At 55.5% G+C, this 26,876-nt stretch overlaps 1 protein-coding gene across 1 annotated transcript in view; it reads right to left on the bottom strand.

Annotated features, from left to right (window-relative positions):
- Positions 1-5,324: 5,324 nt before the first annotated feature.
- LOC309806869 (death-inducer obliterator 1-like) overlaps positions 5,325-26,876 on the bottom strand; it is a 63,128-nt gene continuing 41,576 nt past the window's right edge. The window contains 13 exon segments of the mRNA XM_082625883.1: positions 5,325-7,589; positions 7,592-7,713; positions 7,715-8,613; positions 8,616-9,766; positions 15,938-16,133; positions 16,940-17,029; positions 17,757-17,910; positions 18,354-18,882; positions 19,106-19,241; positions 19,505-19,609; positions 19,769-19,885; positions 20,415-20,574; positions 20,822-21,299. Of these exon segments, the coding sequence (XP_082482009.1) occupies positions 6,763-7,589; positions 7,592-7,713; positions 7,715-8,613; positions 8,616-9,766; positions 15,938-16,133; positions 16,940-17,029; positions 17,757-17,910; positions 18,354-18,882; positions 19,106-19,241; positions 19,505-19,609; positions 19,769-19,885; positions 20,415-20,574; positions 20,822-21,299 (4,964 nt within the window). The 3' untranslated portion in view covers positions 5,325-6,762.

Genomic DNA, 26,876 nt, shown 5'->3' with positions numbered 1-26,876 from the left:
GTCCCCTCTTCTGGGGGCGGGGACAGTGGCGATGGGGGCGCCGCGTTGGGTGGGAGGTGAGTTTGTGCCTGTCTTCCTTTAGGAATTTGGCTCAAAGGGCGGCTGTAAGCAAGGCATGCAGGCGCACGGGGGCCGAGATGATGGGCGCGGGGCGGCTAACTGGGCCCCTTTTGTGAGAAGCCCCTCTGCTGTGTGTTCGCGGTTGAGGGGATCAGCAGAGACAGTTCTGCACGAGATCTGGAGACCAGAAGGGGAGGAACAGCCACACCGATATTTCAACTCGGACGGTCGACCTGGGGTCACACGCGTAGCATTCGCCTTGTTGGGGGCAGTGTCCCCACTGGCCACGCCACCTCCCGGGCCCGCTCAGCCTCCCTCGGGCCAGGTGTGCCTGTAACCTCTATGACAGATTGTGCCAGCTTCTCAGGCCGGCTGTCTGCATCGTCCAGGCTGGAGGTAGAGAGAAACACGTGAGAGTGGCTAGTCCATCCTCGTGGGGCCCGGCCTGGCCTCACCTCGCCCTCCACGCCCTCCCCTCTGCCCATCCTTCCCGTCCAGCTCTGGCTGCAGCATCTCCCACAGCTGGGGCTAAGCCTGCAGACCAGGCCCTGATGCGTCCCCCCATCCCTGTCTCCCTCTTCTCTCCCTCACTCTCCTCTTCTCTCCCTCCCTCTCCTCTTCTCTCTGTCTCTCTCTGATCCAGATAACGAAGAGACGGTGAAACCCACGGCACCGGCGTCTCTAAACCATTTGCTGCGCATCGTGTTATTGCTGTGATTTGTGAGTTTTGTTCGCTCCTTAAGGAGTAAAAGAAACGGAGAAACCTTTGTTAGAGATGTGATTTCAATCAGCGGCTTAGGAGAATTCGATAAAATACCTTTGTGACCGATTTCTAAATATTTGGAAAAATTGTTCAGTATTTAATTTGGTGTTTAAGTGTTCGATATTGTGTTTAAATATCTCTAAAAGTATTGTTTAATAGATTTATAGGACTGAGAAATAGGACATTGAACAAAATACAAGTTTCCTGCTGCTTGCTCGAAAGTTCCTCAGCTAATAAAGTATTGATTAATCACACACACACACACACTCACGCAACGCACAGAAGGAAAGACAAACTAAAGGAAAGTTTGAGCAACTGCTTTTGAACTCCAAAGGAAATTAACGTGAGTTTGAGCTCGCGGGGTCAAGAGATGAACACTCCAGCGACGAGGGGCAGGGCAGCAGGAGTCAGAGGCCAGCAGAGGCAGGGAAGGGTCGAGTCTTCAGTTAAAACTGCAAAATCACAACACAGTAAGAGCAGCAAGTGGTGGAGCCTGTGCTGGAGAGAATCGGGTCCGAATGCCCAGCAGGGTAGAGGGATTCCAGGACTGGCCTAGAATAAGGCACGATGCAGCAGGACGCCAGAGCCAGGGATGCACAGGGCCGTCCTGACGGGGGTGATAGCGTGGCTGAGAAAAGCAGCGGCAGAGGGACCCGAGGCCGCTGCATGGGGCTCCTCTCCTTCCCTCTGCCCTCCTCCTCCCTCCCCACTCCTTGTTTTCCAAACAAAAGGAAAGCTTTCCTTTACCACTTGATTACACGGGTGGGGATCTTTTCTGAAATCCAAGAGTGCGCCACTACAGACGAAAGGTGCACATCGTCCAGGGAGAGAAGCGTGACCGCGGCCGGTTCGCCTTCCACACTTGAGCTGCTTTCTTTTCGTTCCTGACACGTGTGTGCGTGTGTGCCAGTGTGTGCACACGTGTGTGCGTATCCGTGTGCATGTGTGTGCACGGGGGCTGGGGCTTATCCCTGGGAGCTGCACTTGGTCTCCGTGTGCATCTGGGTGTTGCTCACGGTCAAAGTCACAAGTGCAAACAGCTGTGCCTGCGGCGCTGCCATCGGGCAGGACGCCCCCGTCCCCCAGATGCCTCCCTTGTGCTGCCCCTTAGAGGCCCCGCCACCCCCCCCATCTGCAACCTGCCCCCTCCAGCATGTCCCTCAGGGGGTCCTGCGGCCAGTGGCCTTGGTCTGGGGCCTCTCTCACTGGATGCACTTCCCTCCTCCCCGTGGCTGGGCCACGATCCACCCCTGTGTTGACTGAAGGGCATCAGGGTGGTTTCCTGGTGTAGGCAACTGTGAATAAATCACTCTAAGTACTTGGGTTCTCATCTCCTTGGGGTGACATTGCCCTCACTGATGATGCGTGCTTTGGGGTGAATGTCTAGCGGGGGGTGGCCGGCTTGTGTGGAATTTAATGACAAGTCACGGATTGGAAACCCGCAGCTCTTCTCCAGGGCGGTGCCACCTTCCCTCCCCGCCACCCCGCATCCTCGCCAGCGCTTGCTACAGTCACTTTTCTGACCCTTTACGTAAAGGGACACCCTGGGGTGGGGTCCACAGTGGCTGTATTCCTCTTCTTTTTCTCTGGCAGACCCCGATACCCTGATTTGCTGCCTTGTAGCCAGAGGTGGCCGTGTGCCAACCTGGCCAATGAGGTCAAACCAGACATTTCAAAGGGGAACAGAGGCTCTGTCCCTCCTGCTGGCTTCCTCCTATAACACTGAGGTGATGACGTGATGGCTGCAGGGGCAGCCTCCTTGCAAACACGAGGACAAGAGTCATGAGCTGAGGTTGGCAGAGCACGGGGGACCCTCAGTGACATTGCAAGCCGCTCCAGCCACCAGGGCTGCCTGCCTCACCCTCGTGTGAAGCTCGAAGATGGAAAAAGTCTCTGTGCTTCCTTGGTGACCCCCTCACCTGAACACCAGCAACATGGGTACAGGAAAAGTGGGCCAGAAACACCATTAAGAACAGTTGTCTCCAGATGGCGGCATTTGGGAGATCTTGATTTTCTTCGTACACCTCTTTCATTTCCCACATTCTGGGAACACACAGGACCCCACAAATCTCCAGGGAGCCCACATTCTCTGGAAAGTAGAAGTTAGAAACTTTTGAACGATGTGAAAAATGTAAATGATGCCTTTTTTAATATACAAATATATTTATATATTTTTATTTTTGGCCGCGTTGGGTCTTCGTTGCTGTGCACGGGCTTTCTCTAGTTGCGGAGAGTGGGGGCTACTCTTCGTTGCGGTGCGCGGGCTTCTCATTGCGGTGGCTCCTCTTGTTGCGGAGCACGGGCTCTAGGGCTCTAGAGCGCAGCCTCAGTAGTTGTGGCTCGCGGGCTTCGTTGCTCTGCGGCACATGGGATCTTCCTGGACCAGGGCTCGAAACCGTATTCCCTACACTGGCAGGTGGATTCTTTCCTTTTTTCTTTCTTTTTGTTTTTTTTTGCGGTACGCGGGCCTCTCACTGTTGTGGCCTCTCCCGCTGCGGAGCACAGGCTCCGGACGCGCAGGCTCAGCGGCCATAGCTCACGGGCCCAGCCACTCCACGGCATGTGGGATCATCCCAGACCGGGGCACGAACCTATGTCCCCTGCATCGGCAGGCGGACTCTCAACCACTGTGCCACCGGGGAAGCCCGGCAGGGGGATTCTCAACCACTGAAACACGAAGGAAGTCCTAAATGATGCTCTTGATGAATACTTGATAACTTTGGGAATTGCCCAGGTTATAAGAAGTGAAGAAAAGATACAAGAATGTATAGAATCCCAATTTTGTAAAAGAAAAATAGAGGGGAAAAAAGATTAAGGGAAAAGATACAGATGACTGCCCTTGGTGACCGCTGGGTGGAAAGTGTGGGTGGTGTTGGAGGGCCTCCCCTGTCCTAAATGTCTGATGGGAAGCAGGCGTCAGAGCCATCCCAAGCCAGGAGCTCCCACCCCCACCCTGAGGGGCCTCCCCAAGCCTTGCTCAGGCCCCTTCAAGGGCACAGCCAGTTGGTCCCCGTCGCCGTGCCCTCGCCCTGCTGTCTCCCTGGCCCTGGCCCTGCTGGTGCGCCGGTGGGGAGGGTCCGGCCCCTGGGGTGTGATCCTCCCTTGGAGGCTGCTTTCATCCTCCCCGACCGTTGCCTCTGCGGAGCTGGATGGGATACGGGGCCCTGCCAGGCACCGCGGCCCTCGAGGCCTCCAGCGGGAGGGAGTCCTCACGCCAGGTTTCCGGACAGCCAAGCTCTGCACGGCGCACCTGATTGCGTGTGAGTGACTTTGGCTAAACGGGGTCACGGGTTGGAGCCGTCAGGGCTGGTCCTGGAGGAGAGCAGGGGAAGCTGGCAGCGTGAGGACAGAGCTGCGGGTGCCGCGGGAGTATATTCTCTGCAGCAGATAAAGCAGGGGTTGGGGAGGATGCAAATGTCCCAGCTGTACTCCAGGGATGGAGGATTTTAAAACTTGGGTATATTTTCCCCGACGTTTTGGGAAAACTGCTTGGACATCAGCCTGCAGGCCGGAGGGACTCACGCGTTTTGGAGCCGGGCACCGTGCCCAGCCCTGCTCGGCGTCTATCCTGCAGGATTCGGGATTTCCTCTTTCGCAGGACCTCGCCGTAGGGCGGTCTTCGCCAAGGTCAGGCTAGCGCGGTGGGTTCTCCGTAGATGAGCGGCCACCCTCCAGGCCTCGCCTGGCCCGACGCCTTTCTGAGATGGCAGTGATGGCGGCGTCCCCTCGCGGGACCCCTGCTTTGCGACACTTGCCCCTGGTTTGTGCGCTCAGCCGAGTAAACCAGACCGTAAGTTACTGACTCTCCAGCCCACAGGGGTAGAGCCTGTCCTGCCCGAGGGATGTTTTCTGGCTGTCTGGGCTCACGGTGGGCATTGGGTGCACAAACTTGTTGAGAAGCTAAATGCTGGCACAAGGGCCACCACGTTGGGGCCAGTCACCGGTGGCCCTGAAGTTCAAGGGCAAGGCCCACACCTTTCTTCTCTTCTCCTCCCAGCGGCGGCCGCTTCCCTGACCTGAAGGCACCGCATCTGCTGGTCCAGCCCCTGCCCCTTATTCCACCCGCCAAGGCGCCTGGGCCACCAGCTCTGCCTCACCACACGCTCGTGACCAGCCCGGTGCTCCTTTAAGGCCCGAGTCAGCGGCCGGGACTTTTGGGTGCCTGCCGACCCTGTCGGTACCTTTGTCGACCGCCAGCCCCACCCCCACCCGGGACCACGTCTCTGTCATCCCCTGACCGTGCGCTTCTCCGTCCTTCCCTTCGTGGCCTCGGGCTTCCTGCTCGACATGGGGTCCTGTGCTGGAACCATCCCGGGAACGGGGTGCATCCGGCAGGCGTCTTCAGGCCAAAGGGCACCGATGCCCACACCACGCCGACTGCCAAGAAGCGGGAGCTGAGGCATCCCTCTCCAGACCCGACTTTCCAACGCGATGCCACACGAGACAGAAAACCTTCTGTAGGTGCTTATTCTACTTCAAGTAACAAAGCTATGAAGCTCCAGGTTTTAATGTACAGTGATATAATACTTTGCAATATAAAATACAATTTACAGAAATTTCTATCAAGTAAACCTAAACAAACACACTTGATTTTTTACATTTGTTGTATTTAAATTAGAAAAATTTTGTTTTACACCTAAAAAAGCCTTCACATGTCGTTAGATGTCGGAACTCGTCGCCACTTTAACGTAACCTAATGACAGGGTCTCTAACACCAATCACTCCAAATTGCTAAGTTCTCGATGTTCTCATAACTTAAACGTTTGTGCTAGAAACTGAAAAATCTGTAGTGATGTTCAATGGAACAGACTCCAAAGAAAAAATGGAATTCTCTAATTTTATGTTTGCAAAAGTAACTTTATGAAAATATAAAAAAATTATCAAAGTTTCTTGTACAGTCAAATAAATGAGCAAGTTTTTTCTCTCTTTCGCACTTCAGAAGTACTTGGAAAATACACATGACGAGAAGCGGTATCCTGTGTCTCACAGAGAAAAGCTTTCTAGTTGGCAGTTCTTAAGCTAGTATCACTATTTTCATCTCAGGCTTTACACAAATATTGTTCCGTTTCAACGACAAACGTCGAGATTTGTCACCTGACAAGTACCACAGTGCAGAGCTCGTGCACCTTTCCCGGGACAGAGAACGAACCGCTCAGATGGTAAAGTTCAACAAACAAAAACGTTTGTTCCTCATTATCCAAATCAAAGAAACCTACTCCCTCCACCCACCCTGCCTTTTAAAGTACACTTAATTGCTTTCTTTTCTCACTTTCTTTAGGCTGGTAAAATTTACACCTTTCAAAATAAATTGTTCTTTAAAATTCCACAATTTCTATTCAGATGTTGCTTTTAATCCTGTTTGGGGCTGGGGGGAACATGTAAGGCGATACCTAAACACTGAGCAAAACCAAGAAATGTGTTTTTGTTTCCTGGTTGAAATTTGTATTTCAAATTTCTTCATGACAACAGAAAGATGCACCTGTAAGTCTGGTGTTTCTCAACATTCCAGAGACGAGCCGACACAGCCATGCACAGAAACACGCGGCCGCCTGCCCCGAACCCTGTGAAGTTAGCTTCTGGAAACAGGTATCACAGATGAGAAGATGTCAGGAAAGGTATGGCTCTGAGGTCCACTAAACTCCCTTAAAATTTACAACAGTCAAGTTATGAGAAAAGATAACTTTATAATCTGAAAAGCAATATGCTCTTGTAGGTACTTTCCCATTTCAGTACATTCAAATGGACATGTTAAAGAGTTCTTAGTTTTTTGTTTTTACTTAAAAAGCGTCAGAATTGTAAAGGTGTGAAATTTGCTAAGAAATAATCACACACAAAATTACAGTAATTTCTCAAGTCCAGAAGGTTCTGTCCTGTGCGTCAGCTCCCAGCTCTTTCCAAGACCACCTACTTAGCACGTGAGCGCGGCTTCACGGGCGGCCCTAGGTCTGGGTGGCGGGGGCGGCGCCCCGCAGGGCCGCGGCCTTGGGGTCCCGGGGTCGCTCCGGGCTCCGACTGCGGTCCCTCCGGCGCTCCTGCTCGCGGACCTTGTCGCCTTCGTGGTCCCTGCTGCAGGACCTCTCCCGGTCACGTCTGCGGTCGCGGTGGCAGCTCCATCCTCGGGCCCAGTGCCACTCGCACCGCTCGCCCCTGCCCGCGTTGCGCTCGCGGCCGCGGTCCCACTCGCGGCCAGTGTCCTTGTCGCGGGGTTGGTCCCACTCTCGGCCTCGGTCCCAGTCCTGCTCGCGGCTCCAGGTCCGGCCGCGTTCCCCCTCCCATGGCTTCCCACGCTCCCGCTCGCGCCGCCGGTCCTCGAGGGCCTGGCCCAGGCGGCTGTCGGGCGGTGGGGCCTCGGGCTCCTCCGGGGCCTTGTCCCGGGGCCGCCCCTTGCAGCCTGGGCCTCTGTACTCGTGGCCCCTGACCTCGCCGAATTCGGCCTCGGGGCCTGGGGCCGGCGCGGTGGGTGGCGCGGGCGGGTGGCTGGGCAGCTCCAGCAGCGCCCGGGGCGCCGGCTTGGCTCCGGGGGTGGCCGGGCCCTGGCAGTGGAAGTGTGGAAGCACCGATTCGCTCTTCTCGGGGAAGGGAGTGGCCCCCCGGGGACCCCCTAAGGGCAAGGGCGCCGGTGCCCTCTGGCCGGTGAACCTGGGCGGCGAGTGGACCCTCTGCTCTTCGAACCGCTGAGGCTGCCTCCCCCTGGGTCCCGGCACGGATCCAGGAGCTTGACCCCGGGGGCCTTCAAACTGCCCAGGGTGTGGCCCCCTCGGCCCACAAAGTGGCCCGCGGGGGGGCCTCTCTGACCTCTGAACTGAGGGGGAGGAGGGCCACCTCGGGGTCCTTTAAACTGGGACAGCAGAGGCCTCCTCTGGCCCCCGAACTGCAAAGGCGTGGTGCCCGCTTCCCAGGAACGGGGCCTGCTCGGGCCCCTCGCTCTGGCCAGGGGGGCCCGAGGCCTCACCGTACGGGGCCTCCGGGAACTCCCTCTTCTCCCCGTGGGGGTCCTTGCGGTCTCCAAATGGAGGCGGCCCTGCTCCCCTGGGCCCGTCCACGTGGGAAACGGATGGGCCCCTCCCATCCCTGTAGGGAGGTGGCCCGTGTGGCCCTGAGAACAAAGAAGGGATGGGCCCGTTTGGGGGCCCGAATCTGCCTGGTGGAGGCCCCCCTCTCGGCCCATCGTTATTAGAATTCTCTTCCGAGAACGGAGGGACTGGCCCCCGTGGGCCTGTGAAATTGGGGCCATGAAGGCCCGACATCCCGAGAACGCGCGGTGCAGGCTCCCGCTGGCCTTGGAACTGGGGCACAGGCCCCCCTTTCTCTGCTGCGGTGGGGAACGTGCCGGCCCCCTCACCCGGCCTGGGCTGTGGCTCTCTGTCTCCTGCGGTTTCAGCTGCCAGGGAGTCACGTTTTTCGGGAAACTGCGCATTTCTCTGATCCTCGTACTGGCAAGAGCCCAGAGGTTTTTCCTGAGAGGCGTACACTGGACCCGAGAAAGAATCCCTTCTTCCGGGAGGGTGGAAGGTCTGGCCGTCGTGCTGCCAAGGGAAGAGGGGCTGGAAGGAGGCGCCCTGCAGCGTGGGCAGCAGCACCTTCCGGGCAGGCCTGGCCGCGCCCTCCACGCCGGCCGCGCCCTCAGGCCCCGGGCTTTCTGTGGGCTCGCGCAGGGGGCCGTCCTGCTTGGCCGGCAGTGGGGCCTCTTCGCCCGGAGCCCACGGTGGAGGGGCTGACTCTGGCTCCGCCTGGGCTGGAAGTGGCCCCGGGGGAGCAGCGGCCCCTCCGGGCGCTACTCCGGCCGGCGGGGGCCTCGGGGCGCGGCCTCACTCTCGTTGCCCTCCGTGGCCAGCCGCCTGGCCTGCCGCGGGTCCCGGCTCAGCCGCGCCTCGGCGCTCGGGCCCGGGGCCTGGCTGCCAGCGGGGAGCGCGGGCTTGGGCGGCGGCGGCGACATGAGCGCGTCCGACACGGAGAAGTGGGCCATGGAGGCCCCGATGGCCGCCCTCTGCTGCCTGAGCGCCTCCTCCTGCTCCTCCACCTGCTTCTGCTGCTCCTCGATCTGCTTGGTGAGCTCCTCTATCATCTGCTGCCGCTCGGCCAGGGAGGGCGCCTGCAGGCCAGGCCCGCCGTGCGCGTCCACACACATTCTGGTGGGCAGGTCGTCGACGGTCACTTTGGCTTCTTCTAGGATCGTCTCGTCCTCCGGGTCATAGGCCACCTCCTCCCGCTCAGCTGCCTCCGCGGCCTTGTCCGTGTCCTGGCGTCTCCCGCGGTCTCCGAGCTGAGTGTCCAAGGCTCTCTCAGGACCGTACTCTTCCTCGGGGTCATACGGCCTGTCGTCTTCCTCCTCCTCCAGAGCTCTGTCTTTTGAGAGCTGACCAAACTGCTGGACAATTGGGTCCAGCAGAAGCGCCGACGGCACCCCGCCGCCGGCTTTGGCTCTCGAGTCTTGGTGGGGGGCTGGGGCCGACTCGGCAGGCTCTTTGGTGGGGGTGTCAAACGCCTTCTTCTTCCCAAAGAGAGTCTGCAGGATATATTCTAGGGGTGAAGCTGTTTTTGAAGAAGAAGTAGTGACAGAGGGAGCGGCCACCGCAACCGTCACTGACGCGGGTGATGCTGTGACAGTGTTCGTGGCTCCTGGTTTGAGCGACGACAGTATCCGTAACCCGGAAGATGAGGCCGGCGCACCTGGTGCTTCTGGAGGAGGGGATGGGGGTGGGGGAGACCCCGGGGGTGTGCTGCTGACAGCCGCGTCCCCTGGGCGCAGCGGGTACTTGCGGGGCTTCTTCTCAGGGAGCAGGGCTGCTGGCATTCTGGGGTGGACGGCATCCATTTCTTCTTGTGTCTGAATACGGGGCCGCTTCTCCTCTGTCTTGTCTGATTCGCCAGCATTTGAAGGCCGCTGTATTTTTTGGCAGATTACTAACCCCAGTATTATGTTTGGACGCGGTGACTCAAGACCTAAAAAGCAAAACAGTTGTGCAAATTTTAGAATCGAATTGTAGCTTTTGTCCTTCAGGGGTCAACTCTGGGTGTGAAGGGCAGCGGGGGGATGGTTTCCAGAGGGAGGAGGAGGGGGAAATTCTGTGGCAAAATAGAACCAAGTGTTCGAAGACCGGCTGCAAAAGATGCAGACTGCGCCGCGCACCTGCCCAGCCTGACGGGCCCACAAACCACAAAACCAAGGGCCCAATGCACACGTGCGTTTGCCCAGTGCTAAAATTATTACAGATTTTCAATTATACACAACGCTAGGGTAGAGGCGCGCTGGGGGAGGTGGGGAAGGCCAGCACGCACACACTCCAGGACGTTCACCTACTGGGAAGGAAGCCTGTATGTACCAGGATGTTTTCTAAACAAACTCTTAGCTGTGTTCCTTCATTTGCCTCTTGCTACAAATCAGGAAGGCAGCACCCCCTTTCGACTTTAACTTATGAGCTGCAATATGTAAATTAAGCTATTCATACTAAAATTAAAGGTTCAATTAAGGACCAATTCTACAACTCAATTATAATGATCAACAAAATTATACGGATCGATATAGCACACGCCCTTCGATAAATTCATGAGTCACTGGTGTCAAAATGACAATTGATGGGAAAAGTGATGCTGACCAAAATGCCTAAAACAAATGTTCTTGCAGGTTTAGAAAGACATTCAATGACCAGTAACTTCTCAAAAGCTACCGAACGCTCAGGTCTCTGTCAACACAGGACGTGCGGCTTAAAGCCCAAAGGTGTTCAGGACAGGGGCAACAGAGGTCAGATCTCGCGCACAACACGCTGGGAATTTCAGAACATTGCACAGTTCTTAAAACATCATGATTTCTTAACAAATTCTTGGTCCACACATTCTGGATTGTGGTGCACTGGACCAGGAATGCTACTGTTTCTGTACGGCTCCGCCACCCTCACAGTAATAAACCTGGAATACCAACAGGGGAACAGAGAAGCCCACGTCACAGATCAGTAAGTTAGGGAGAAACGATAAACACGGCACCAAAATTTTGTTTCAACAGCATATTTTGAATTAATCAAATTGTATAAACTCAATTTACACATAAATCACTATTGTGTAAAAGACATTCATGCTATATATTTTTGGTTGACTCACTAAAAAAGAAAATCAGCACTGTTTTTCCTATTCTTTCTGTGATTTGAAGTTGATCACAGATCAAAGAGTTGTCCCTAGACACCCATTGTGTAGTTCTGAGCGCCTGTCACCCTTCCTAAATTCCAACAGAGATGGGGTGACATGCCGAGCACGAGGGTGGCGGATGTCCCATCCCGCCCCCGAGGAGGAGGAAGACCTGGCATGCCAGAGTGAGCTGGGCTGGCCCAGCATCCGCATGGATCGGCGAGGTACTGCTGGCCCCCCTCCCCACTGTGCTCAGCGCCTCGTTTCACAGGCTGACATTCAAGGGCTGAGGTGCCCATGAAGACACCCACTCATGATAAGAGGAATGGCTTCCAGAATGTCCTCTGCCTGCCCTTCTAATGACAGTGGTGACTCAGGGGAAGGAGGAGCTGGGCAAAGGAGGGCGTGGACACAGGAAGGCCAGGCCCACTGCACTGAGCATGGCATCCAGATGGTTCTGCTCAGATGTGAAAGATACTCTATCAAGTTCGCTTTCTAATCAAAATGAATTATTTTAACTTAAAATAGTAAATCTCTCACTCGCTGTAACAGCCACTTACTGAATAATTCACAGCTCACTAATATCCAGTCTGGGGCATAGTCAATAGCTCAACTAGCTCTCGTGGCCCTCTCTGGACCGACTCTCACCGACACGGCCCCAGAGCTGGCAGAACAGGTCCCCAGCCGAGCCACAAGCTGGAGCGTTGGCCAGCCCCGTGAGCAGGAGCAGCAGAGGAATGTGCTCGGCCACGCGGGCGGGGGCGGGGAGGGCTGGGGAGCCCTGGCCGGGGGCATCCTCTCAGCAGCCCAGGGCCCACGACTGTCCTCGCTGTCCTCAATGCAGATGGGCTATGCTACCTGTGAAGAGCTTAACCTCTAAGGTGCCAACACCAGGGCTTGCGGCATGAATCACGTTTCAGGTCAAAGATGCTGTGTGTGGAGGCTAAGGCACTGCGTTAAATCCAGGGAGATGGGGTCCTGTCCTCGGGAGGTGTGCCAGCCCTACAACTTGCAACAGCTTTATATGCCTCCTAACAAAAATGATACACCCCCGACTTGGCAAAATTCTCTAGACTCTACCCTTTGCGGTCACAGGCATCACAGGTGAGGGTAGGATTCAATTACTTAACATTTACATTTGTTTCGAAAACAGTAAACTCCCTGGAGACCAGCATCTAACTAAGCAGCTAGTATTTTTAAATGCTTTCAGCTCTCAACTACTTCATCTACACACACCCGTAAGCGATCTAATAAAGCTCCAGAGTTGGAGGAGTGTTAGTTATGCATTTCCCCACTAATCTTCCCCAGGATTTTACATTTGAATTGGGCTGTTTTTGAAGCAGTCAAACCTTCTCTACTTCACCTGTGCACGTTATGGCTGCATGGAGACCTGAAATGTAACTAGCACCGTGGAGATGACTTACTCGTGGAAGAATATGATTCACTGTGCTACCGGGGTCTCGGCAGTGACCTTTAGGGAGGTGAGGGCACGTCTGGCTCCACCCCACTCCGCAACCTCACGACAGGCGCCTGGCAACGGCACGCTGGACACAGTCAAAGGGCTACTACCACTGGGGCGGTGGCAGGGGCAGCTTTCCCCCGAAGGCCCCATTTTCTGCCTGGGGCCCCTGTGGGCGCGCCCACTGTTGAGTGTGACCCCTGGAGAGGAAAGGGCGCCCCGAGACGGCGCAGCAGCAGTGAGCACGCTGCCTGCGTGCAGAGACAGGGCTCCCTCCGGGGGCCCGGGGCGCCCCCCCGGCTCCGCACAGGGCCTCTGTCCCATGGTTACAAGGGGGGTGCTTACTTACCGACCTCCCTTTGAGGGCAGTGGTGAGGCTTATGACTCATCAAGTAGATGAGAACTAGGTGGAAGGCCACTGAACTATCATTTCCAGACAAGGGGTACTGGTCAGACTGAGCACCGGGGCGTCAGCACCCCTGCCCGACCCCCTCCAAATTGCGGGAGCAAACGTGTCCACAATGTCCCGTGTGGATGAAACGAGCCTTCCTAGCTGCATGTAGGTCCCCGAGTCTTCACGGTGAAAGAAAGGGTCAGCCCCAGACCACCCGTACAAAGAGAGAAGTGGACAAACCCAGGGACGAGGGACAGCTGAAAAGGTGTGTGTGGATTTCCTGAGCCAAGACCCAAACCAGGATCTGTGTCCGGGTGTGTCAGCAACAGGGCCGCGGGGGAAGCAGCCCCCATGCACCTTGGACGTGGCACGGCGGGAGACGAGGTTTACTTTTAATTAAGAAACCAGCTGAAAGCTGCCCAACTATCAAATGAGGCTTTTACCCCTAAATCAACCTGGCATGCTCCACTATTCAGTATTTACAGTGAACACCTTCTTATGGTCTGAGTCTGACAAGACAAAACGTCCACCTCTGCGGGGACAGAAACTGTGCTGGAGTTAGCAGCAACCATCCTCAAAGAGGACTTGGGCAGAGACCCAGCAAATACAGGGAGAAGCAGCTGCCCGCCCGCCACACTCGGCTCCCATGCAGACTTCGCCCGCTCCCACTCTTGGGTCCCTAAGACCTGAGCAAAGCCAGGGCTCCGCGTCCCAGTGAGGAGAGCGTCGTCCATCCGTCCGTCCGCCCGCCCGTGTCCAGGCGCCCCCAGCGCAGCACCGCCGCCTGCACAGCCAGAAGCACACTGGCGTCGGCTGAGGCAAAGCCAGGTGGAGACACTCCTCCGTCACAGTGCACCTGGATGGGCACCAAGAGCTACCAAATGGTTCAAATTCAGACAAACGATGGCCAGTTTCCATGAAATATTCATTGATTTCAAAGGAGAGAGAAGCACTTTCCATTCAGCACCATTTTGCCTTTGATTACAACATCTGTACACAGCTACGCAGGAAGACACGCAGAAACTGAAGACGTGCTTTTATCTGACAATACTGCAAGTCACGGAAACGGTCTGCTATTCAGGAAGCAGTTAAGAGTGAGGACAGAAGGCAGACACCACGGATGGAGCCAGCCTAAGAGAATGGCCCTCTCCCGGCAGTGCCTCGGAAGGCAGGTCCCTGTCCTCTGCTCAGGGTGGTCCACACCTTAGATGCCCGAGGGCCCTCGACAGGCGCCCCCCACCCCCTCGGGAGGGCCGGGCACCCTGGCCTAGGCCCAGCGTCCCATCTGACTGCTCTTCCTTCCGTGAATAAAGCCCTTAGAATTAAAAACATATATACTAAATTAAACAAGCTGAGATTTAGAAGCCCTTCGATTGAAAAAAAAAGTCTTTAAACGTTTATGGTAAAATTTCCCGTACAATCACGTTTCCAAAACCCCTCCTACTACTTTATTTTAATGAAACATTCGTTCTCTATTGTGGATGAACACCTGCAGGCTTTTGAGCATCCCCTTCAGGAAGTGACAGCCTTGGCAATGCAGGTGGAGGAGTGATGTCCACTCTGCTGGTCATCAAGTGTGGTCACTTAGCAGACGAGGTGGGCGCCCTGCCCAGCCTTCCTCGTCCCCGTGTCACCCCGGAACACCCAGCGCGGCCCCCTCCCTCTGCCAGCCGGGCCCCAACCCAGCACTGCACCAGCTCCCGCCGCGGCTCCGACTGGGGATTTCCTCGGTGGCCCCCGCGCCCCTGCCTCCTCACCACGCCTGACCTCATCCACCTCTGCCCCGCTCAGGGTCTGTCTGTGGCCCCGAACCTGGCAGCCCCCTGCTCGTGTGACCAGGTGCACCGGGACGGTGTCAGGCAAGACCCCATCGCGGGCTCTGCAGGTGGAGCCGTTGAGAGGGGCTCCAACACGGGTGAAACAGGGCTTCGTCACCTCCCAGGTCCCGCTGCTACAGACACGCAGAGTGTGCGTGTCACAGGATCTACGCTCACACTAGGCCCCGCACAGGCTTCCGCCCTTGTGACTGACCGGAGGCTCTTCACGGTATCGGAAAGTCGGCTTCACCACCGTCACCGCTGCGTCAGGAACACGGCGTCCAGGGAGCCGGCCGGCGTCCAGGGAGCCGGCCAGCGCCCCAGGAGCTGCCCGCCAAGAACCTCGGCCACAGCCCTCCCTGCTGCCCGTCAGGCGGCACCGCTTTAGCGCGAGGAATGGGACAGCCCCCCGGAGAGCTTGGCTTCTAACGTGTTTGGCACTGAGACAGTTCCGTGTGTTGTGTCAGGGGACACGAGCCCTGCGGTCACGGGGACCGACCAGGACGCTGGGCCCAGCCGCAGAGCCGCCGGGGCGCGTAAGTGCCTGGCCGCGGCAGGGGCGCTGGCCATGGACATGGAGGCGCCGGGCGTGGGCGTAGCTACTGCCTCTAGAAGCAGGTGCTTCAAGAGCCCTCACCGCGGGTTACACTCAGCATCTTTTAGGCTTAGCCGTTTTGGGGGCGCCATGGACAAGGAGACACTCCCATTTAGGCGAGACTTAAGTCCCGTCAACTTCTCAGGGTTAAGGGGAGTTGGGTCCCCAGAGACCACGCCCCCCCTTGGAATCACCCTTAGCTCCCTTGAGAAGCCTGAACTTTCTTTCTGGTCAGCCTGGAAATAATTCTTTAGAAGCAGCACTTTCTAAGGAATGAGTGAACAAAACGTGGTCTGCCAAAGACAAGAATTCGAGCAGCAGATTTCAAAGTGACTATTTCTAGAACTAGCTCCTGTCTCTCAACGCTATTTTTCGTTTCTCCTCAAAACGAATGCCTGCAGCGAAGAGGCTCTGCCTGACGCCTGCAAGGAGCCAAGCCCGCAGGCCAGGCCCAGGCCCCGCCCTCCCGGCACTGCCCAGCCCCTGCCAGCAACACCCTGCTCATGCCAGGCGGGCGGGCTCCGGACAGGGTTGTCCCTCTTCACAGGACTTTTCTAAGACAATGCACACCTTCCTCAGGGGACCTCCCGTGCCACCCTCCACTATCCGCTGCTTCACCCCTGTTCCCAAGTTCCGCTGCCAAAGGCCGGGTCTAGGTGAGGCACGCAGCTCGCTGGGACGGACTCCGCAGGGCGTGGGGGGGACGTGTGGGCGGAAGCCTGGGGCCTACCTGGTCCCTCAAAGGGCAGGAGTTTGGAGGGGACGGGGTCCGCGGCGCTCAGCGGGATCAGGTAGAAGTCCTTGACGTGCCTGCTGTTGTTTACCACGACGCCAAAGCGGCCGCAGCTACTGAAATAGGAGTACAGAGAGACGTAGGCCACCTCCTCCTCCTCCGTCGCGGGGTGGAAGCGGATCAGACACAGCTCCTGCAACAAACAGAGGGCGGGGAGCATTGACCTGCGGCCACTCGGAAAGGCAGCCACTTCTCCTTGCACCTAAGCCCCAAAAGCAGGAGGGAAGCGAGGAGAGAAGCGACCAGCCCTGATTCTGACTGTCACAGCCCTGCTGCCCAACACATCAGAACAATGAGCTGCTGAAGAGGACACAGGCCCGAGTCTCAAGACTGCTGGGTTTGATCTTGGTTTCGGAGGACCTGCTTTAAAACTACTTAGCCCCACTGTCCTCAACACAGAGCCCACCTCCTGGGGCTCTCGTACTGATGGGGTACTCTGTGTGCAGGGCCAGTCTGGGGCAGCGTCTGACACAGAGCTAAGTGACCACTAAGCGTGCGATGAGCTGCCCGCACCTCCGAAACGGGAGGGCTGAACTAGACCAGGGTCGTAACCCTTCTGTGACCCCAGTGAAAACCAGAGCCCCTCCCCCAAAGAGCACTGCACACGCAGACACACAGCTGCGTCCGCATCTCAGCGGTTCAGACTCCAGCCCAGCCGCCTCCCCCGACCTCTCCTCCATCAGCTCAGACAACAAGGGACACAGCATCTGTATTTCTAACTCTGAACCGCACATGCGCTCTCACAAAGCTTCCACCGTCGTGCTACTCAGACCCCCCTTCACAGGTTAGCCAGCTGTCAACTTCAACGTCCAGCTGCAAACATCTCACCAACTACAGACAGTTTAAGTAGTAACGCGCAAGACGAGATGTCAAAGAAAGAGCCGTGTGTAAACAAACCCCTTCTCCCTTGGGTGCAGAGGTCAGACTGTGGGCAGGTACCTTAGACACCGAAGACCTGAGTTTGCCGACGTAATCCCAGACTGTCTTCGGGGCAATCCGTCCGCCGATGTGAATTGTGTCGGGCAGGTCCTAAGTGAAATGAGCTCTGATTCAATGGCCGGTGGAACCGTGGCCGTCACAGAGAGACACACCCCAAACTACCCGAGATTCACAACTAAGACAACTGCAACTATCCCAAACACAGCGGCAATAACTGTGTCAAATGTTGCTTAGTTGACTAACATCCGGGATTATGAGTGACCAAACCCAAGGGTGGTAGGAGGATAACCTTCTGCTAAATAGGATGCCATTTAGCAAAGTGTGTTACTGTTGTCTTTTATGAACATACACATACAGGAAAGATCCAGGTATGTCTCAGAAGAGACTGAGCACTCTTTGTTAAGTCTGAAACGCTAGCGCTGTTTCGTTAATTTTGAAAAATAAAAGACCTGTCATGTGCACCCCTCCACACCAGGGCAGGTCACCCGTGCCTGGCCACACCTGCAGTGGGCACATGCACACCCAGCTTTTGCACAAGCTCTAGCGGAACAGAGGGAGAAGGAAGACAAGCTTCAGCTTTTTCAGAAAAGAGGGAGGGTCTGATTTCTCATTTGAATTTTCGCCACTGTCCAAACTGCGTAACCTGCTGACTCGGCCCGGCAACCCCTATTTTGCCTTCAGAGGTGCTTGTGCGTCCAGACACTCAGCAGGAAGGTGGTCACACGCCTGACTCCAGCGCGGGATCAGACTGCCTTTGGAAAACGCGCGCGTGCACGCACATGCACACACACACACTTCTCTCCCTCCTGGTTCTAACCTCACTGAGATAATCAAAATATCCAGAGACAGGAAACGCCTTAGTGACAAACTTCGCTACACTCTGCATGTTAATGAATCCTTTCCAAATGGTGCTGAGTTGAGACAAAAAGAGGGTGGTATCTCCTTCTGGAGGGGACTGGGACTCCGAGATGCTGTAAAACAAAACCACAGAAAATACGTGAATCTTTCTCTGCCCAAAGAATCCCCAAGATTTATTTATTTATTTATTCATTTAACGTGTTTATAAAAGCAAAGTGAATTCCTGCAAGTTTTGATAGCTTACTTTTTCAAATTAATTACCTTCATCATAATGATATGAACATTCTGGTCAAAGAAATATAAACTATATAGGCAATCAACTGGATGGCTGTAAATTCAAATTCCAGTTTTCAACAACTATATGTCTAAGGTGATAATTAGTCATCCTAAAACTGAAGCTTTAAAAAAATGCCTTTCTAAAATAGAAAATTGAGGAGAGTTGTATATCTGGGTGGATTTCAGAGCCAAACGACTGAATCACTCATTACTGCTCCTTTGTTCATCTGAAAGAAAGGCCACAGCTCAGCTGCTCAGACCACACACACGGGGGCAGCACCTGATGCTTGGCGACGGCGGGACCGACAGGAGGTATCTGGGCTCGGGCAACGTGGACGGCTTGACCAAGATGGACTTGGGCACCGTCACGGAGGTCGGCAGAGGCTTCGGGACATCCTGTCGGGGCTCTGCTGGGTGGGCGCTGCCTGGGCGGGCTGCCGAGGGAGCCGTGCCCGTGCTCGGCCTGCCTGGTGCAGTCCTGGGGTCTCGGCCGGACACCGTGACTGTGGTGAGCACTGCGCCGCCACCAGGGGCCGGGCAGGGGGCGCCTTCCAGGGCGGAGGGCTCGGGGTGGCCGTCCGCTGGAGGCACCGGGAGGGACTTTCCCTCCAAATGGGCGCGAGCAGCGCTTTCCAGGTCTGGCTCCAAGGTGTTTTCAGGCAGAGTTTCTGGGGCCGCATCATCGGCTGAGCTGAGAGCGGGCTCAGAGGCAGAGCTGTCACGCTTGGACCTTGAGTCCTCCTTCTTGGCAGAAGTTGACCACTTTCGTCTTTGCGGAGCTGGCTCATCTTCCGACGATGGAACCTGACCTGGAGAACAGAAGGCAGGCCTTCGTGAGAAGTCCCACACATTCGAGAGCAAAGCCTTCCCATGGGCAGACAGACGATCACTGCTTTAAAACAACAACACTATAAAGGTAGGGGCTCACTTCCTAAGCTTGAAGAAACAATTCTAGCCTTTCCACTGTGTAACTTGGTATGAATGCAGCCGTCCTGAGAAGGGTCTCCACAGTCTCCCCCCGGATCTGCTCACCTGTGCAGATCTTACAGTTCCGGTCAAAGAGGTGTGTGCGGTGCTGCCCGGTCGTGTCCTGCAGCATGCCGCCGCCAAGGCCCAGCAGCGGTACCGCGCTCCTCTCGGGGGCCGCCCGCACCGATTCTTGCTGTTCCTAAAGCACAAGAAGCAGAGGAGGTCATCTCTTTCCCACCCCCTCTCCAAATTAGCAGCACCCATGGAAAAAACATCTCACGTGATGAAGAACCACTGAAAAAAGAGGAAAAGGACTACTGAATACAAGTACTTGAGAAGCAATACAACTACACACACTTGTGTCAGCTCAGTGTCTTGCCCAGTAATTCAGGCACCTAACAACGTCTGGAACGGGATCATCTTTGTCAATTCTCGTGAGCACTGGAAATCCTAAACGCTTACATCACAATCTGATACTGGCGGAGAATCTTCCATATCGGGAATAGTTTCCGGTTTAACGGTCGGCTTCTTAGTCTCATTATGCAAGTTAGTTCCGGACTCCATCACCTAAGATGAAAAAGACAGACAAACGTGAACCCTTAGCCCTTCTTTCCCAAGGGGACTCTCTCATGCCAATAGGCTATTAATTCACTCGGGGGTGGGGTTGGGGGCAGCGTTGGTGTCAGGCTTCTGGCATCCGCAGCCGCCTCTCCCGTCGGCACACACAGGATTTGACGATCTCTCTTTCCACATGGAAAGCCCTTTGGAGACAAGTTCTTCTGGCTTCATTCTCACAAGTTTTGCCAAAGAGATTTCTTCACGCAGAACACGATGGAAGAGCCCCTGTAAACAAACATCTCTTGTTCACTCGTTCAAAACCCTCTAAGATACTGGAGAGGATGTGGGCAGCAAGGCAAGCCCCTGCCCCGCGGCAGGACGAGGGCCCAGAGCCTCCCATCGAAGCTTGGAGAACAAGGGCCCTGAATTCGGGCAGCTGATCTCCAGTATCCCACCGCACTAACCCTGCTACAAAGACCACTTCACAGAAAACACAATTGACTGAAGAAGGTACAGTGTTAGGGACAAAGGTAGAAGAAATCCCTTCTGCCAGCGGGTTAACAAGGCGAAATGGAAAGTCAGAGTATGTGCCCTGCTTCTAAACACAGGCAAGAGGTCAAGAGGACGGTCCAGACAGCGTGGGCCCCGGCAGGCACACAGGCGCGCAGGTGGCAAGAACCTCAGCTGGCGAGCGCCTGGCCCCACGGGAACAGCATGCCACTCACCCGCAGCCGCAGGGGGACCCAGTGCCCTAACCCAGGCCTGGGCAGCCCCTGGCCAGGACTGCCCCCATTCCCGACGGTCGGACACGCACCTGGTCGTTGGGGTCCTTGAGGCTGAACATGAGGCTGCGGTACTTGCTCTTGTACCGACTGTCTGTGACTCGGAACAAGTTAAACATCTCCTTCTCGAGGTGCAGTGCAATTTTTCCTACTTCATTTTCTGTCATGATTAAGTCATCGCTGTCAGTGACTCTAGATGGAATGAAAAAAGCCCCACGGTAACTGCTGCACTTACCATGCCACATGGGATCTCAGCTCCCCAACCAGGGATGGAACCCCGGTGCCCCCTGCAGTGGAAGCACGGAGTCTTAACCACTGGACGCCAGGGAAGTCCCACATGTGACATTTTTCTTAAACAGCAGGGCCATCGTGAAACAACCACCCTTTACGTGGAAAATTTTCCACTTCAACAGATAAGAAACAAAGTGGAACAGCCCACCTTTTCCACAAGATCTCCTTCAAGGAGCGTCGTACGTTTTGCCGAATTTGAGAATTTGGCTGTGACGAGGCGGGGCGCGCGGGGCCCAGGCGTCCCGGGGCTGCAGAGGCCAGGGGAACCGAGGTGGTCCCAGGCTTCCTGATGGCGCCCACCGAAGCAGCGGAGCTGGGGAACTTTCTGGAAGCAGACGTGGCAGCAACAGGCGCCAGCCTTGCCTGCTTGGCCGAGGGAGTGCTGCCCGAGGGGGAGGGGGCAGCCGAGAGCCACGGCCTCTTGGGGATGGTGCCCTTGAACCCCGGTGGCAACTTTTTGATGGCCGGTTTGGCTGCCGCCGCATTTGCAAAAGGAGGGGACTTCTTTGGAAGGAGACTTCTGGGCGAGGGTTGCTTGAGGCCCCCCGAGGAGCCTGGAGGAGCCACCTTCTTCGGCACCGCCGCCACCGCCGCCTTGGCCTCTGCGCGTCTGTCCTCCTTCACGGCTGAAAGGAGAGGGGCCGCTTAGTGAGGCAGGGGTGCAGGGGACCCCACACAGCATGTGCACCCGAAACCAGCAAAGCTAATAACCAGGCATCACTGTGAGACAGATTTAAAGAGGATTTTTAAAGTAACTGTTAAATTCAGAAAAGGAGTGTAAACAGGGCTACCAGCAACATTTACGATACTGAATATACTTTGTTTCAGAGAGAAATGCGTTAGTATTAAAACTTTTACTTCAACCGATAAACCAGTAAGCGATCAAAGGCTTGATCTGAACCGTTAGCTTAGCCTGGAACTCCAAGGCCAAATTTCGCTGTATCAAGAGAAGGCATAGATTTCAAAGACCACTCGCATGGAGAGTCCCAGTGCAGTTTTTGGTGAACAGGGGCTTAGAAACTCTTTCCAGGGTGGATCAGACACATTCTCTTCGAATGCATACCCAAGCCCCACCTCGGGGGCCCTTGGGGCACTGGAAGGACTAGCGAGAGTCCACCCTGGGGTTAGGGGCTCACAGGTGCTCATCGTCCTCTTGGACAAGAGTCAACTGGACACGGTTAATAAATATATAGAATGTTGGCAGAAAACTGCAACATGGGGGGAGACCAGTTACTTTTACACTAGGAGCTCGGTGGCAGGAACGCCACCTGCGGTCATTCACGTTCCCATTCACACCCCTCTAGTAGTAGCTCGCTATGGGGTAAGACAGTAGGTTAGCACTTTTAATGCAAACAAGGATTACAGCCCAAAGCTAAAATGAGAATCTTTATGCCAGTACTTCGCATGGACTGATTCCGCTTAATCCTGTATCAGACCACCAGAATTACAGTCAGAGGCAAGCAAGGAGGTTCATCCTAAGACCAGTCCCTCGGTCTTAGGGGCGAGCGGCCCAGCAGACGTCCATGGGGAGCCGTGACGGAGAGCTGGAGCGTGTTCCCAGATGGCCCCGCTCAGGCCCACCGCCCAGAACGTCTGGGACCCAGGGCAGAACGGGGTGGGGGGGGCAGGCAGGTCCAGGGAGCAAGCCAGGAGAGCACAGGGACACCACCTAGGGCCACGTCACACAGGACCGACGGAGAAGCCGCCTCCCCAGGCGCAGGCTTTTCTCAAACTACCCACAGCGCAATGAGTCCCCACATGCTAAACAGGAGACTTCGAGATGCTCTAGCAGCCTTCCGATTTTACGCAGGGGTTGAACGCCCACCAATGCCAGTCGGCTGCCGGTGCTTCTTGCAACTGTCCTAGTGAAGCAGGGAGAAAATCTGAAGTCCGGGGACAGAGGTGAGACCCTGTCTACAAATAAGGCCTGACCCCACAAGAGCCCCCAAGGCGTTCACAGCCTACACCCTGCGTGACCATCCTGGCGAAGGGCCGAGCGCTGCCCTCAGGACTGCCTTCCTCCAGCACTGGTCAGGCCAGTTCAGCCACAGGTGTTAAAAGCCCAGGGACCGCAAGATTTTTCCATTGCATAGTACAGGTGAAATTACCTATTTTTAGAAACTTTGCAACAGCGCTACACACATCCAAAACTTAGAACCCTGTCAGAAGTACTTCATTGTCATCAAGCAACAATCCTGACTGCAAATCTCCTATTTTCATCTCACAGAGCACCCCCCCAACCTTATGTCCCCTTGTCCACGGTGTCCCAATCACTGGCCCCACGTGTGCCGGCACCCCCGGGCTATGCTGTCCAGGCTTTCCCAAGACCACCCGCTCCCCGCTGAGCAGCACGCTTGTGCTCGACATCCACCCTGCTGGCTGTCACCCACGTCCCGTCAGCAAGTCACAGCTGTCTGACAAAGGAGGAACTGGCCACGTCATAGGAGCTAAGAACTATGTTTCTACGTATATTATTCATCAGCTCAAATCCATATTCCTAAGGCGCTACCATACCTCAGTACACGGAAACTTATCTTTACCAGCTCAGCCTCGGCTAACGGGGTCCACAGCACCTCATCTAGGCGGGGGGTGGGGGGAGAGACTGCTAGAGCTTAAGTTAAATGAAATGGACAGAGGCCCCTCTTCTTGGGGGAAGGAACGAGAGTGGAGTGGAGCGGGACGCGGTGCCAGCTGTGACTGCCAGCAGGGGATGAAGGAACAAACCCGTCAGGATTAAAATCGAGTCCTAAAACCAGCTCACTCACTGACTTTATACAAACTTTGCTGCGATTATTTTAGTAGCACACTTTTAAGCAACTCTAAAAAGCTGGCCTAAGGGGCTTCCAGAATTCTCAATGAGGCACCCATGATGGGGCCTCAAACACATCTTACCATGTGACATTTACATTGTTTCAAGTGAGAATTCCTGTTGACTCCGAACACATTCACTCCCTAAGATCAACGCTCCTACTGGTCTAACCGGTGTTTTGTCTCATTCAGGGAAAACAGAAGCCAGGAGCTTAATTTTAGGACATTCACAGTACAGGTGATTAAAGTGACCTGCTATCCAAGAGTGGTAACGGCAAATGAACGTACTCTATTTAAAAAGCAGGGGATGGCTTTCCTTAACCATTGTGCTGCTCTTCTAGAAGATTAGCTGCTTCTGGCTTTTATTTTTATTTTTTATTTTTTTGTTTTGTTTTATTTTTTTTTGCGGTACGCGGGCCTCTCACTGCTGTGGCCTCTCCCGTTGCGGAGCACAGGCTCCGGACGCGCAGGCTCAGCGGCCATGGCTCACGGGCCCAGACGCTCCGCGGCACGTGAGATCTTCTCGGACCGGGGCACGAACCTGTGTCCCCTGCATCGGCAGGCGGACTCTCAACCACTGCGCCACCAGGGAAGCCCCTGCTTCTGGCTTTTAAAAGTCAACTTTCATTATCCCTCACCTGCGTCTCAGAGCGTATGTGAGTATGATTACATAAATAAAAAGTTGGTAAAATGTGGAAACTGGTGGACCCCAACAAGTCAGCTCTATCCCTCTTCTACTTTGAGGAAAAATGCTCAAAACAGAAAACAGGTGCATGTGGTCCCACCGTCAGCTGGATGCGGGTTAGCTGCTGCTGGAATGGCAGTGACACCATGTCGTGCCAAAGCGTCTGACAGCGACAGAAGCATTACTTCTGAGTAGAGCTAAAATCACATCTGCAAATTCTTCATCCAAATTCCCTTTTAACTGTATTATGTGTATACATTCACAGAAGAGCAAGGCGTAACCAACCGACCTCGAAGCGCCAGTTCTAGAACAGGACAGCAGCCCACCCACCCCCGGCAGAGTGGCTCCAGCAGTGGCAGGGCCCCCAGTGCTGCCAGCTCGAGGCAGGGTGACCACCTGCCCACGTGCCGGACAGAGACGGCCTCCTCGGAATGTACACCCAGTCTGGGCCATCCCGGGGGCTGCCGATGGGGAAAAGAGTGGCCCAAGTTCCAGGCCAGGTGCTGTCTCGGGGAGCAGATACAGGAGGAAAGGCTGGCCGGTGGCCAGGCCACCGCCCCAGATGACGTCGTTTCTGCTGCGTCTGGCCATTGGTTTCTACTGGAAACGAGTTGTTTGTGGTGAAGCCCGGCAGGAACCAGGCAGGCCGGTGCGCTCAGGGACCAGCAACAATCTAATTGGCTAACTTCCCAGGAAGCATGAAACTGGGGGCCTTGCCACACGGCAAGGTGGGCCATGCTGCTATGGCATTGCTGGCCACTGGGTGGCACTGGTGGGCCTTCGAGGGGACAGGAGGAAAAGGGAGTGGAAGCTGTGTTACTGGGAGCAGCCAGTGCTGTGCAGCAGCACAAGGAACCGGCGCCTGGCAAGAGCCGAGTCGCACCGCACAGCACAGCATCGCGTGGCTCCCGCCCAGTCACAGCTCAGGGACAGCCGTTGCCGGGGTGGGCCCTCACAGGGACCAGTGAGAAACCCTGAGGGACGGTCACTGCTTTATACCTTTCGTCCTGCCCCAAAGAGGTGCCAAGTTACCCTAAAAATCCCCAGATATGAGGCTTTCAGTCACACTGACACGGTGGGGGGCAGGGGGGGAGACACTACTCAGAATGATTGGCTGTAAATGCCAAAGGAATCGAAGAGCTTCGGATGTGACCAGGCGCCAAGCAAGCCCACGGGGTGCAGGTCGGAGCGTCCCCTCCCCCCCGCCATTCCCACAGGGCCCCAGATCCACCCAGGCTCAGTGGTGAGGCCGAGGCAGCTACCGCCACAAGGCCCGGGTAACGTAACGGGACCAGCCAGGGCTCAGAGGACACAGTGGACCAGCGGCAGGGGTTGGGGGGAGTGGACTCTGCTCACTGTGACATCAGTTCTAATTTCAGCTCAGCCTGACACGTGTACGAAGACGTTTCTCATTACAACTTTGTTTCTTGGCTGTCAAGACTTTAGTGTGAAAAGTCAAGTAGCAAGAGAGAACCATTTTACTTTTGTGCCTTTGCTTAAATAGTTTGCAGTGAATTATTCCTGTAGAAGTTATGCTTACACAGAAACAGAGACAATCCCCACCGAAGACTTGGGAGGCCTGATCTCCATCTCTGGGGCCCTCACGCCAGCTGCCCTCCATCGCTAGGGGTCTGTATGTGGGTCCACAGCCAAACTGCCATGATCTGGGGCTACACAAAGCTTGTCCAGATTGACTTCTTCTTACTGATGTGCAGTATGTGAGCGACTTACACCTCAAGAGAGGTGCACAGAACTGGCCGTAACAAGCTTGCAAAAAACCAAGTACGCCTCCGGAGGCAAATGGACCCTTCCTTCTTTTCAGAGTTTCACAGATTTTGAAAACCAAAACCCAATTCACGCTGGACTGGTAATATATGAAAAAAATGGTCACATCATCCTCCAGCACGAACCACGAGAAGGAAACGGGGCCGAGGCTGTGTGTGAGGCAGGCGTTCCGCTCTCCTGTCTACGCCAACTGCACTGGCGGGGACGGGCCGCCAGACCTGACGCTCAGCTGCAAGTAGAGCTGCTGCTTTCCCTCATCTCCAAGACCCGCCAACAGGCACTGTCACCACTTTGACAAGGTTCAACTGTAACTGTTATCTGTGCCTGCGCCATCTGCTACTTCAAGCAACATGAGGGGGTCGAGGGCGTGATAAGACTCTGGGGCACAGAGCCCGCGGCACCTGCTGACCCCGGCGGGTTTAGCGGCCGTTACCTTTGTGCTCGTCTTGCTGTCGCCCCCAGGTGCATGGCAACGCCCCGACCTTCGTTGACAGAAATCAAAGTGGAAACCCTTCTTATCGATCTTCCAGGTTTACTTCTTTAACTTTCAGAAGGTAAGACTACGACTATGTGCACGGTGAGGTGCAACACGCAAAAAATCAAAAACATTACTTTACAGCTTCAAGTATACCTGAGACTCCTACACCGTGTGGGAGGGTTTACAGTTGCATCTTCAGAAAGATCCCATGGGACTCGATGCCACCTAAGGGACTCTGCCGCGGGACCGTCTGTGAATAGTGCCACAGGAGATGCAGAGCCCCAGAGGCCACATGAAGGCCAAAGGGCAGGTGAGGTGAGCAGGACCAATCCTGCTAGAAACTTCTACCCCGACCCCCCGCTAAAGCACAAGAACTAAGGGGGGCAGCCAGGATACATCTGAGGGTCTCTGTCAGAAAAAGTACATGTACATGCAAAACCTTCCCTG

Source organism: Mesoplodon mirus (assembly GCF_964341445.2).
Source record: "Mesoplodon mirus genome assembly, chromosome: 6".
Lineage (NCBI taxonomy): Eukaryota > Metazoa > Chordata > Mammalia > Artiodactyla > Ziphiidae > Mesoplodon > Mesoplodon mirus.
This window is presented reverse-complemented; position numbering and strand designations above follow the sequence as displayed.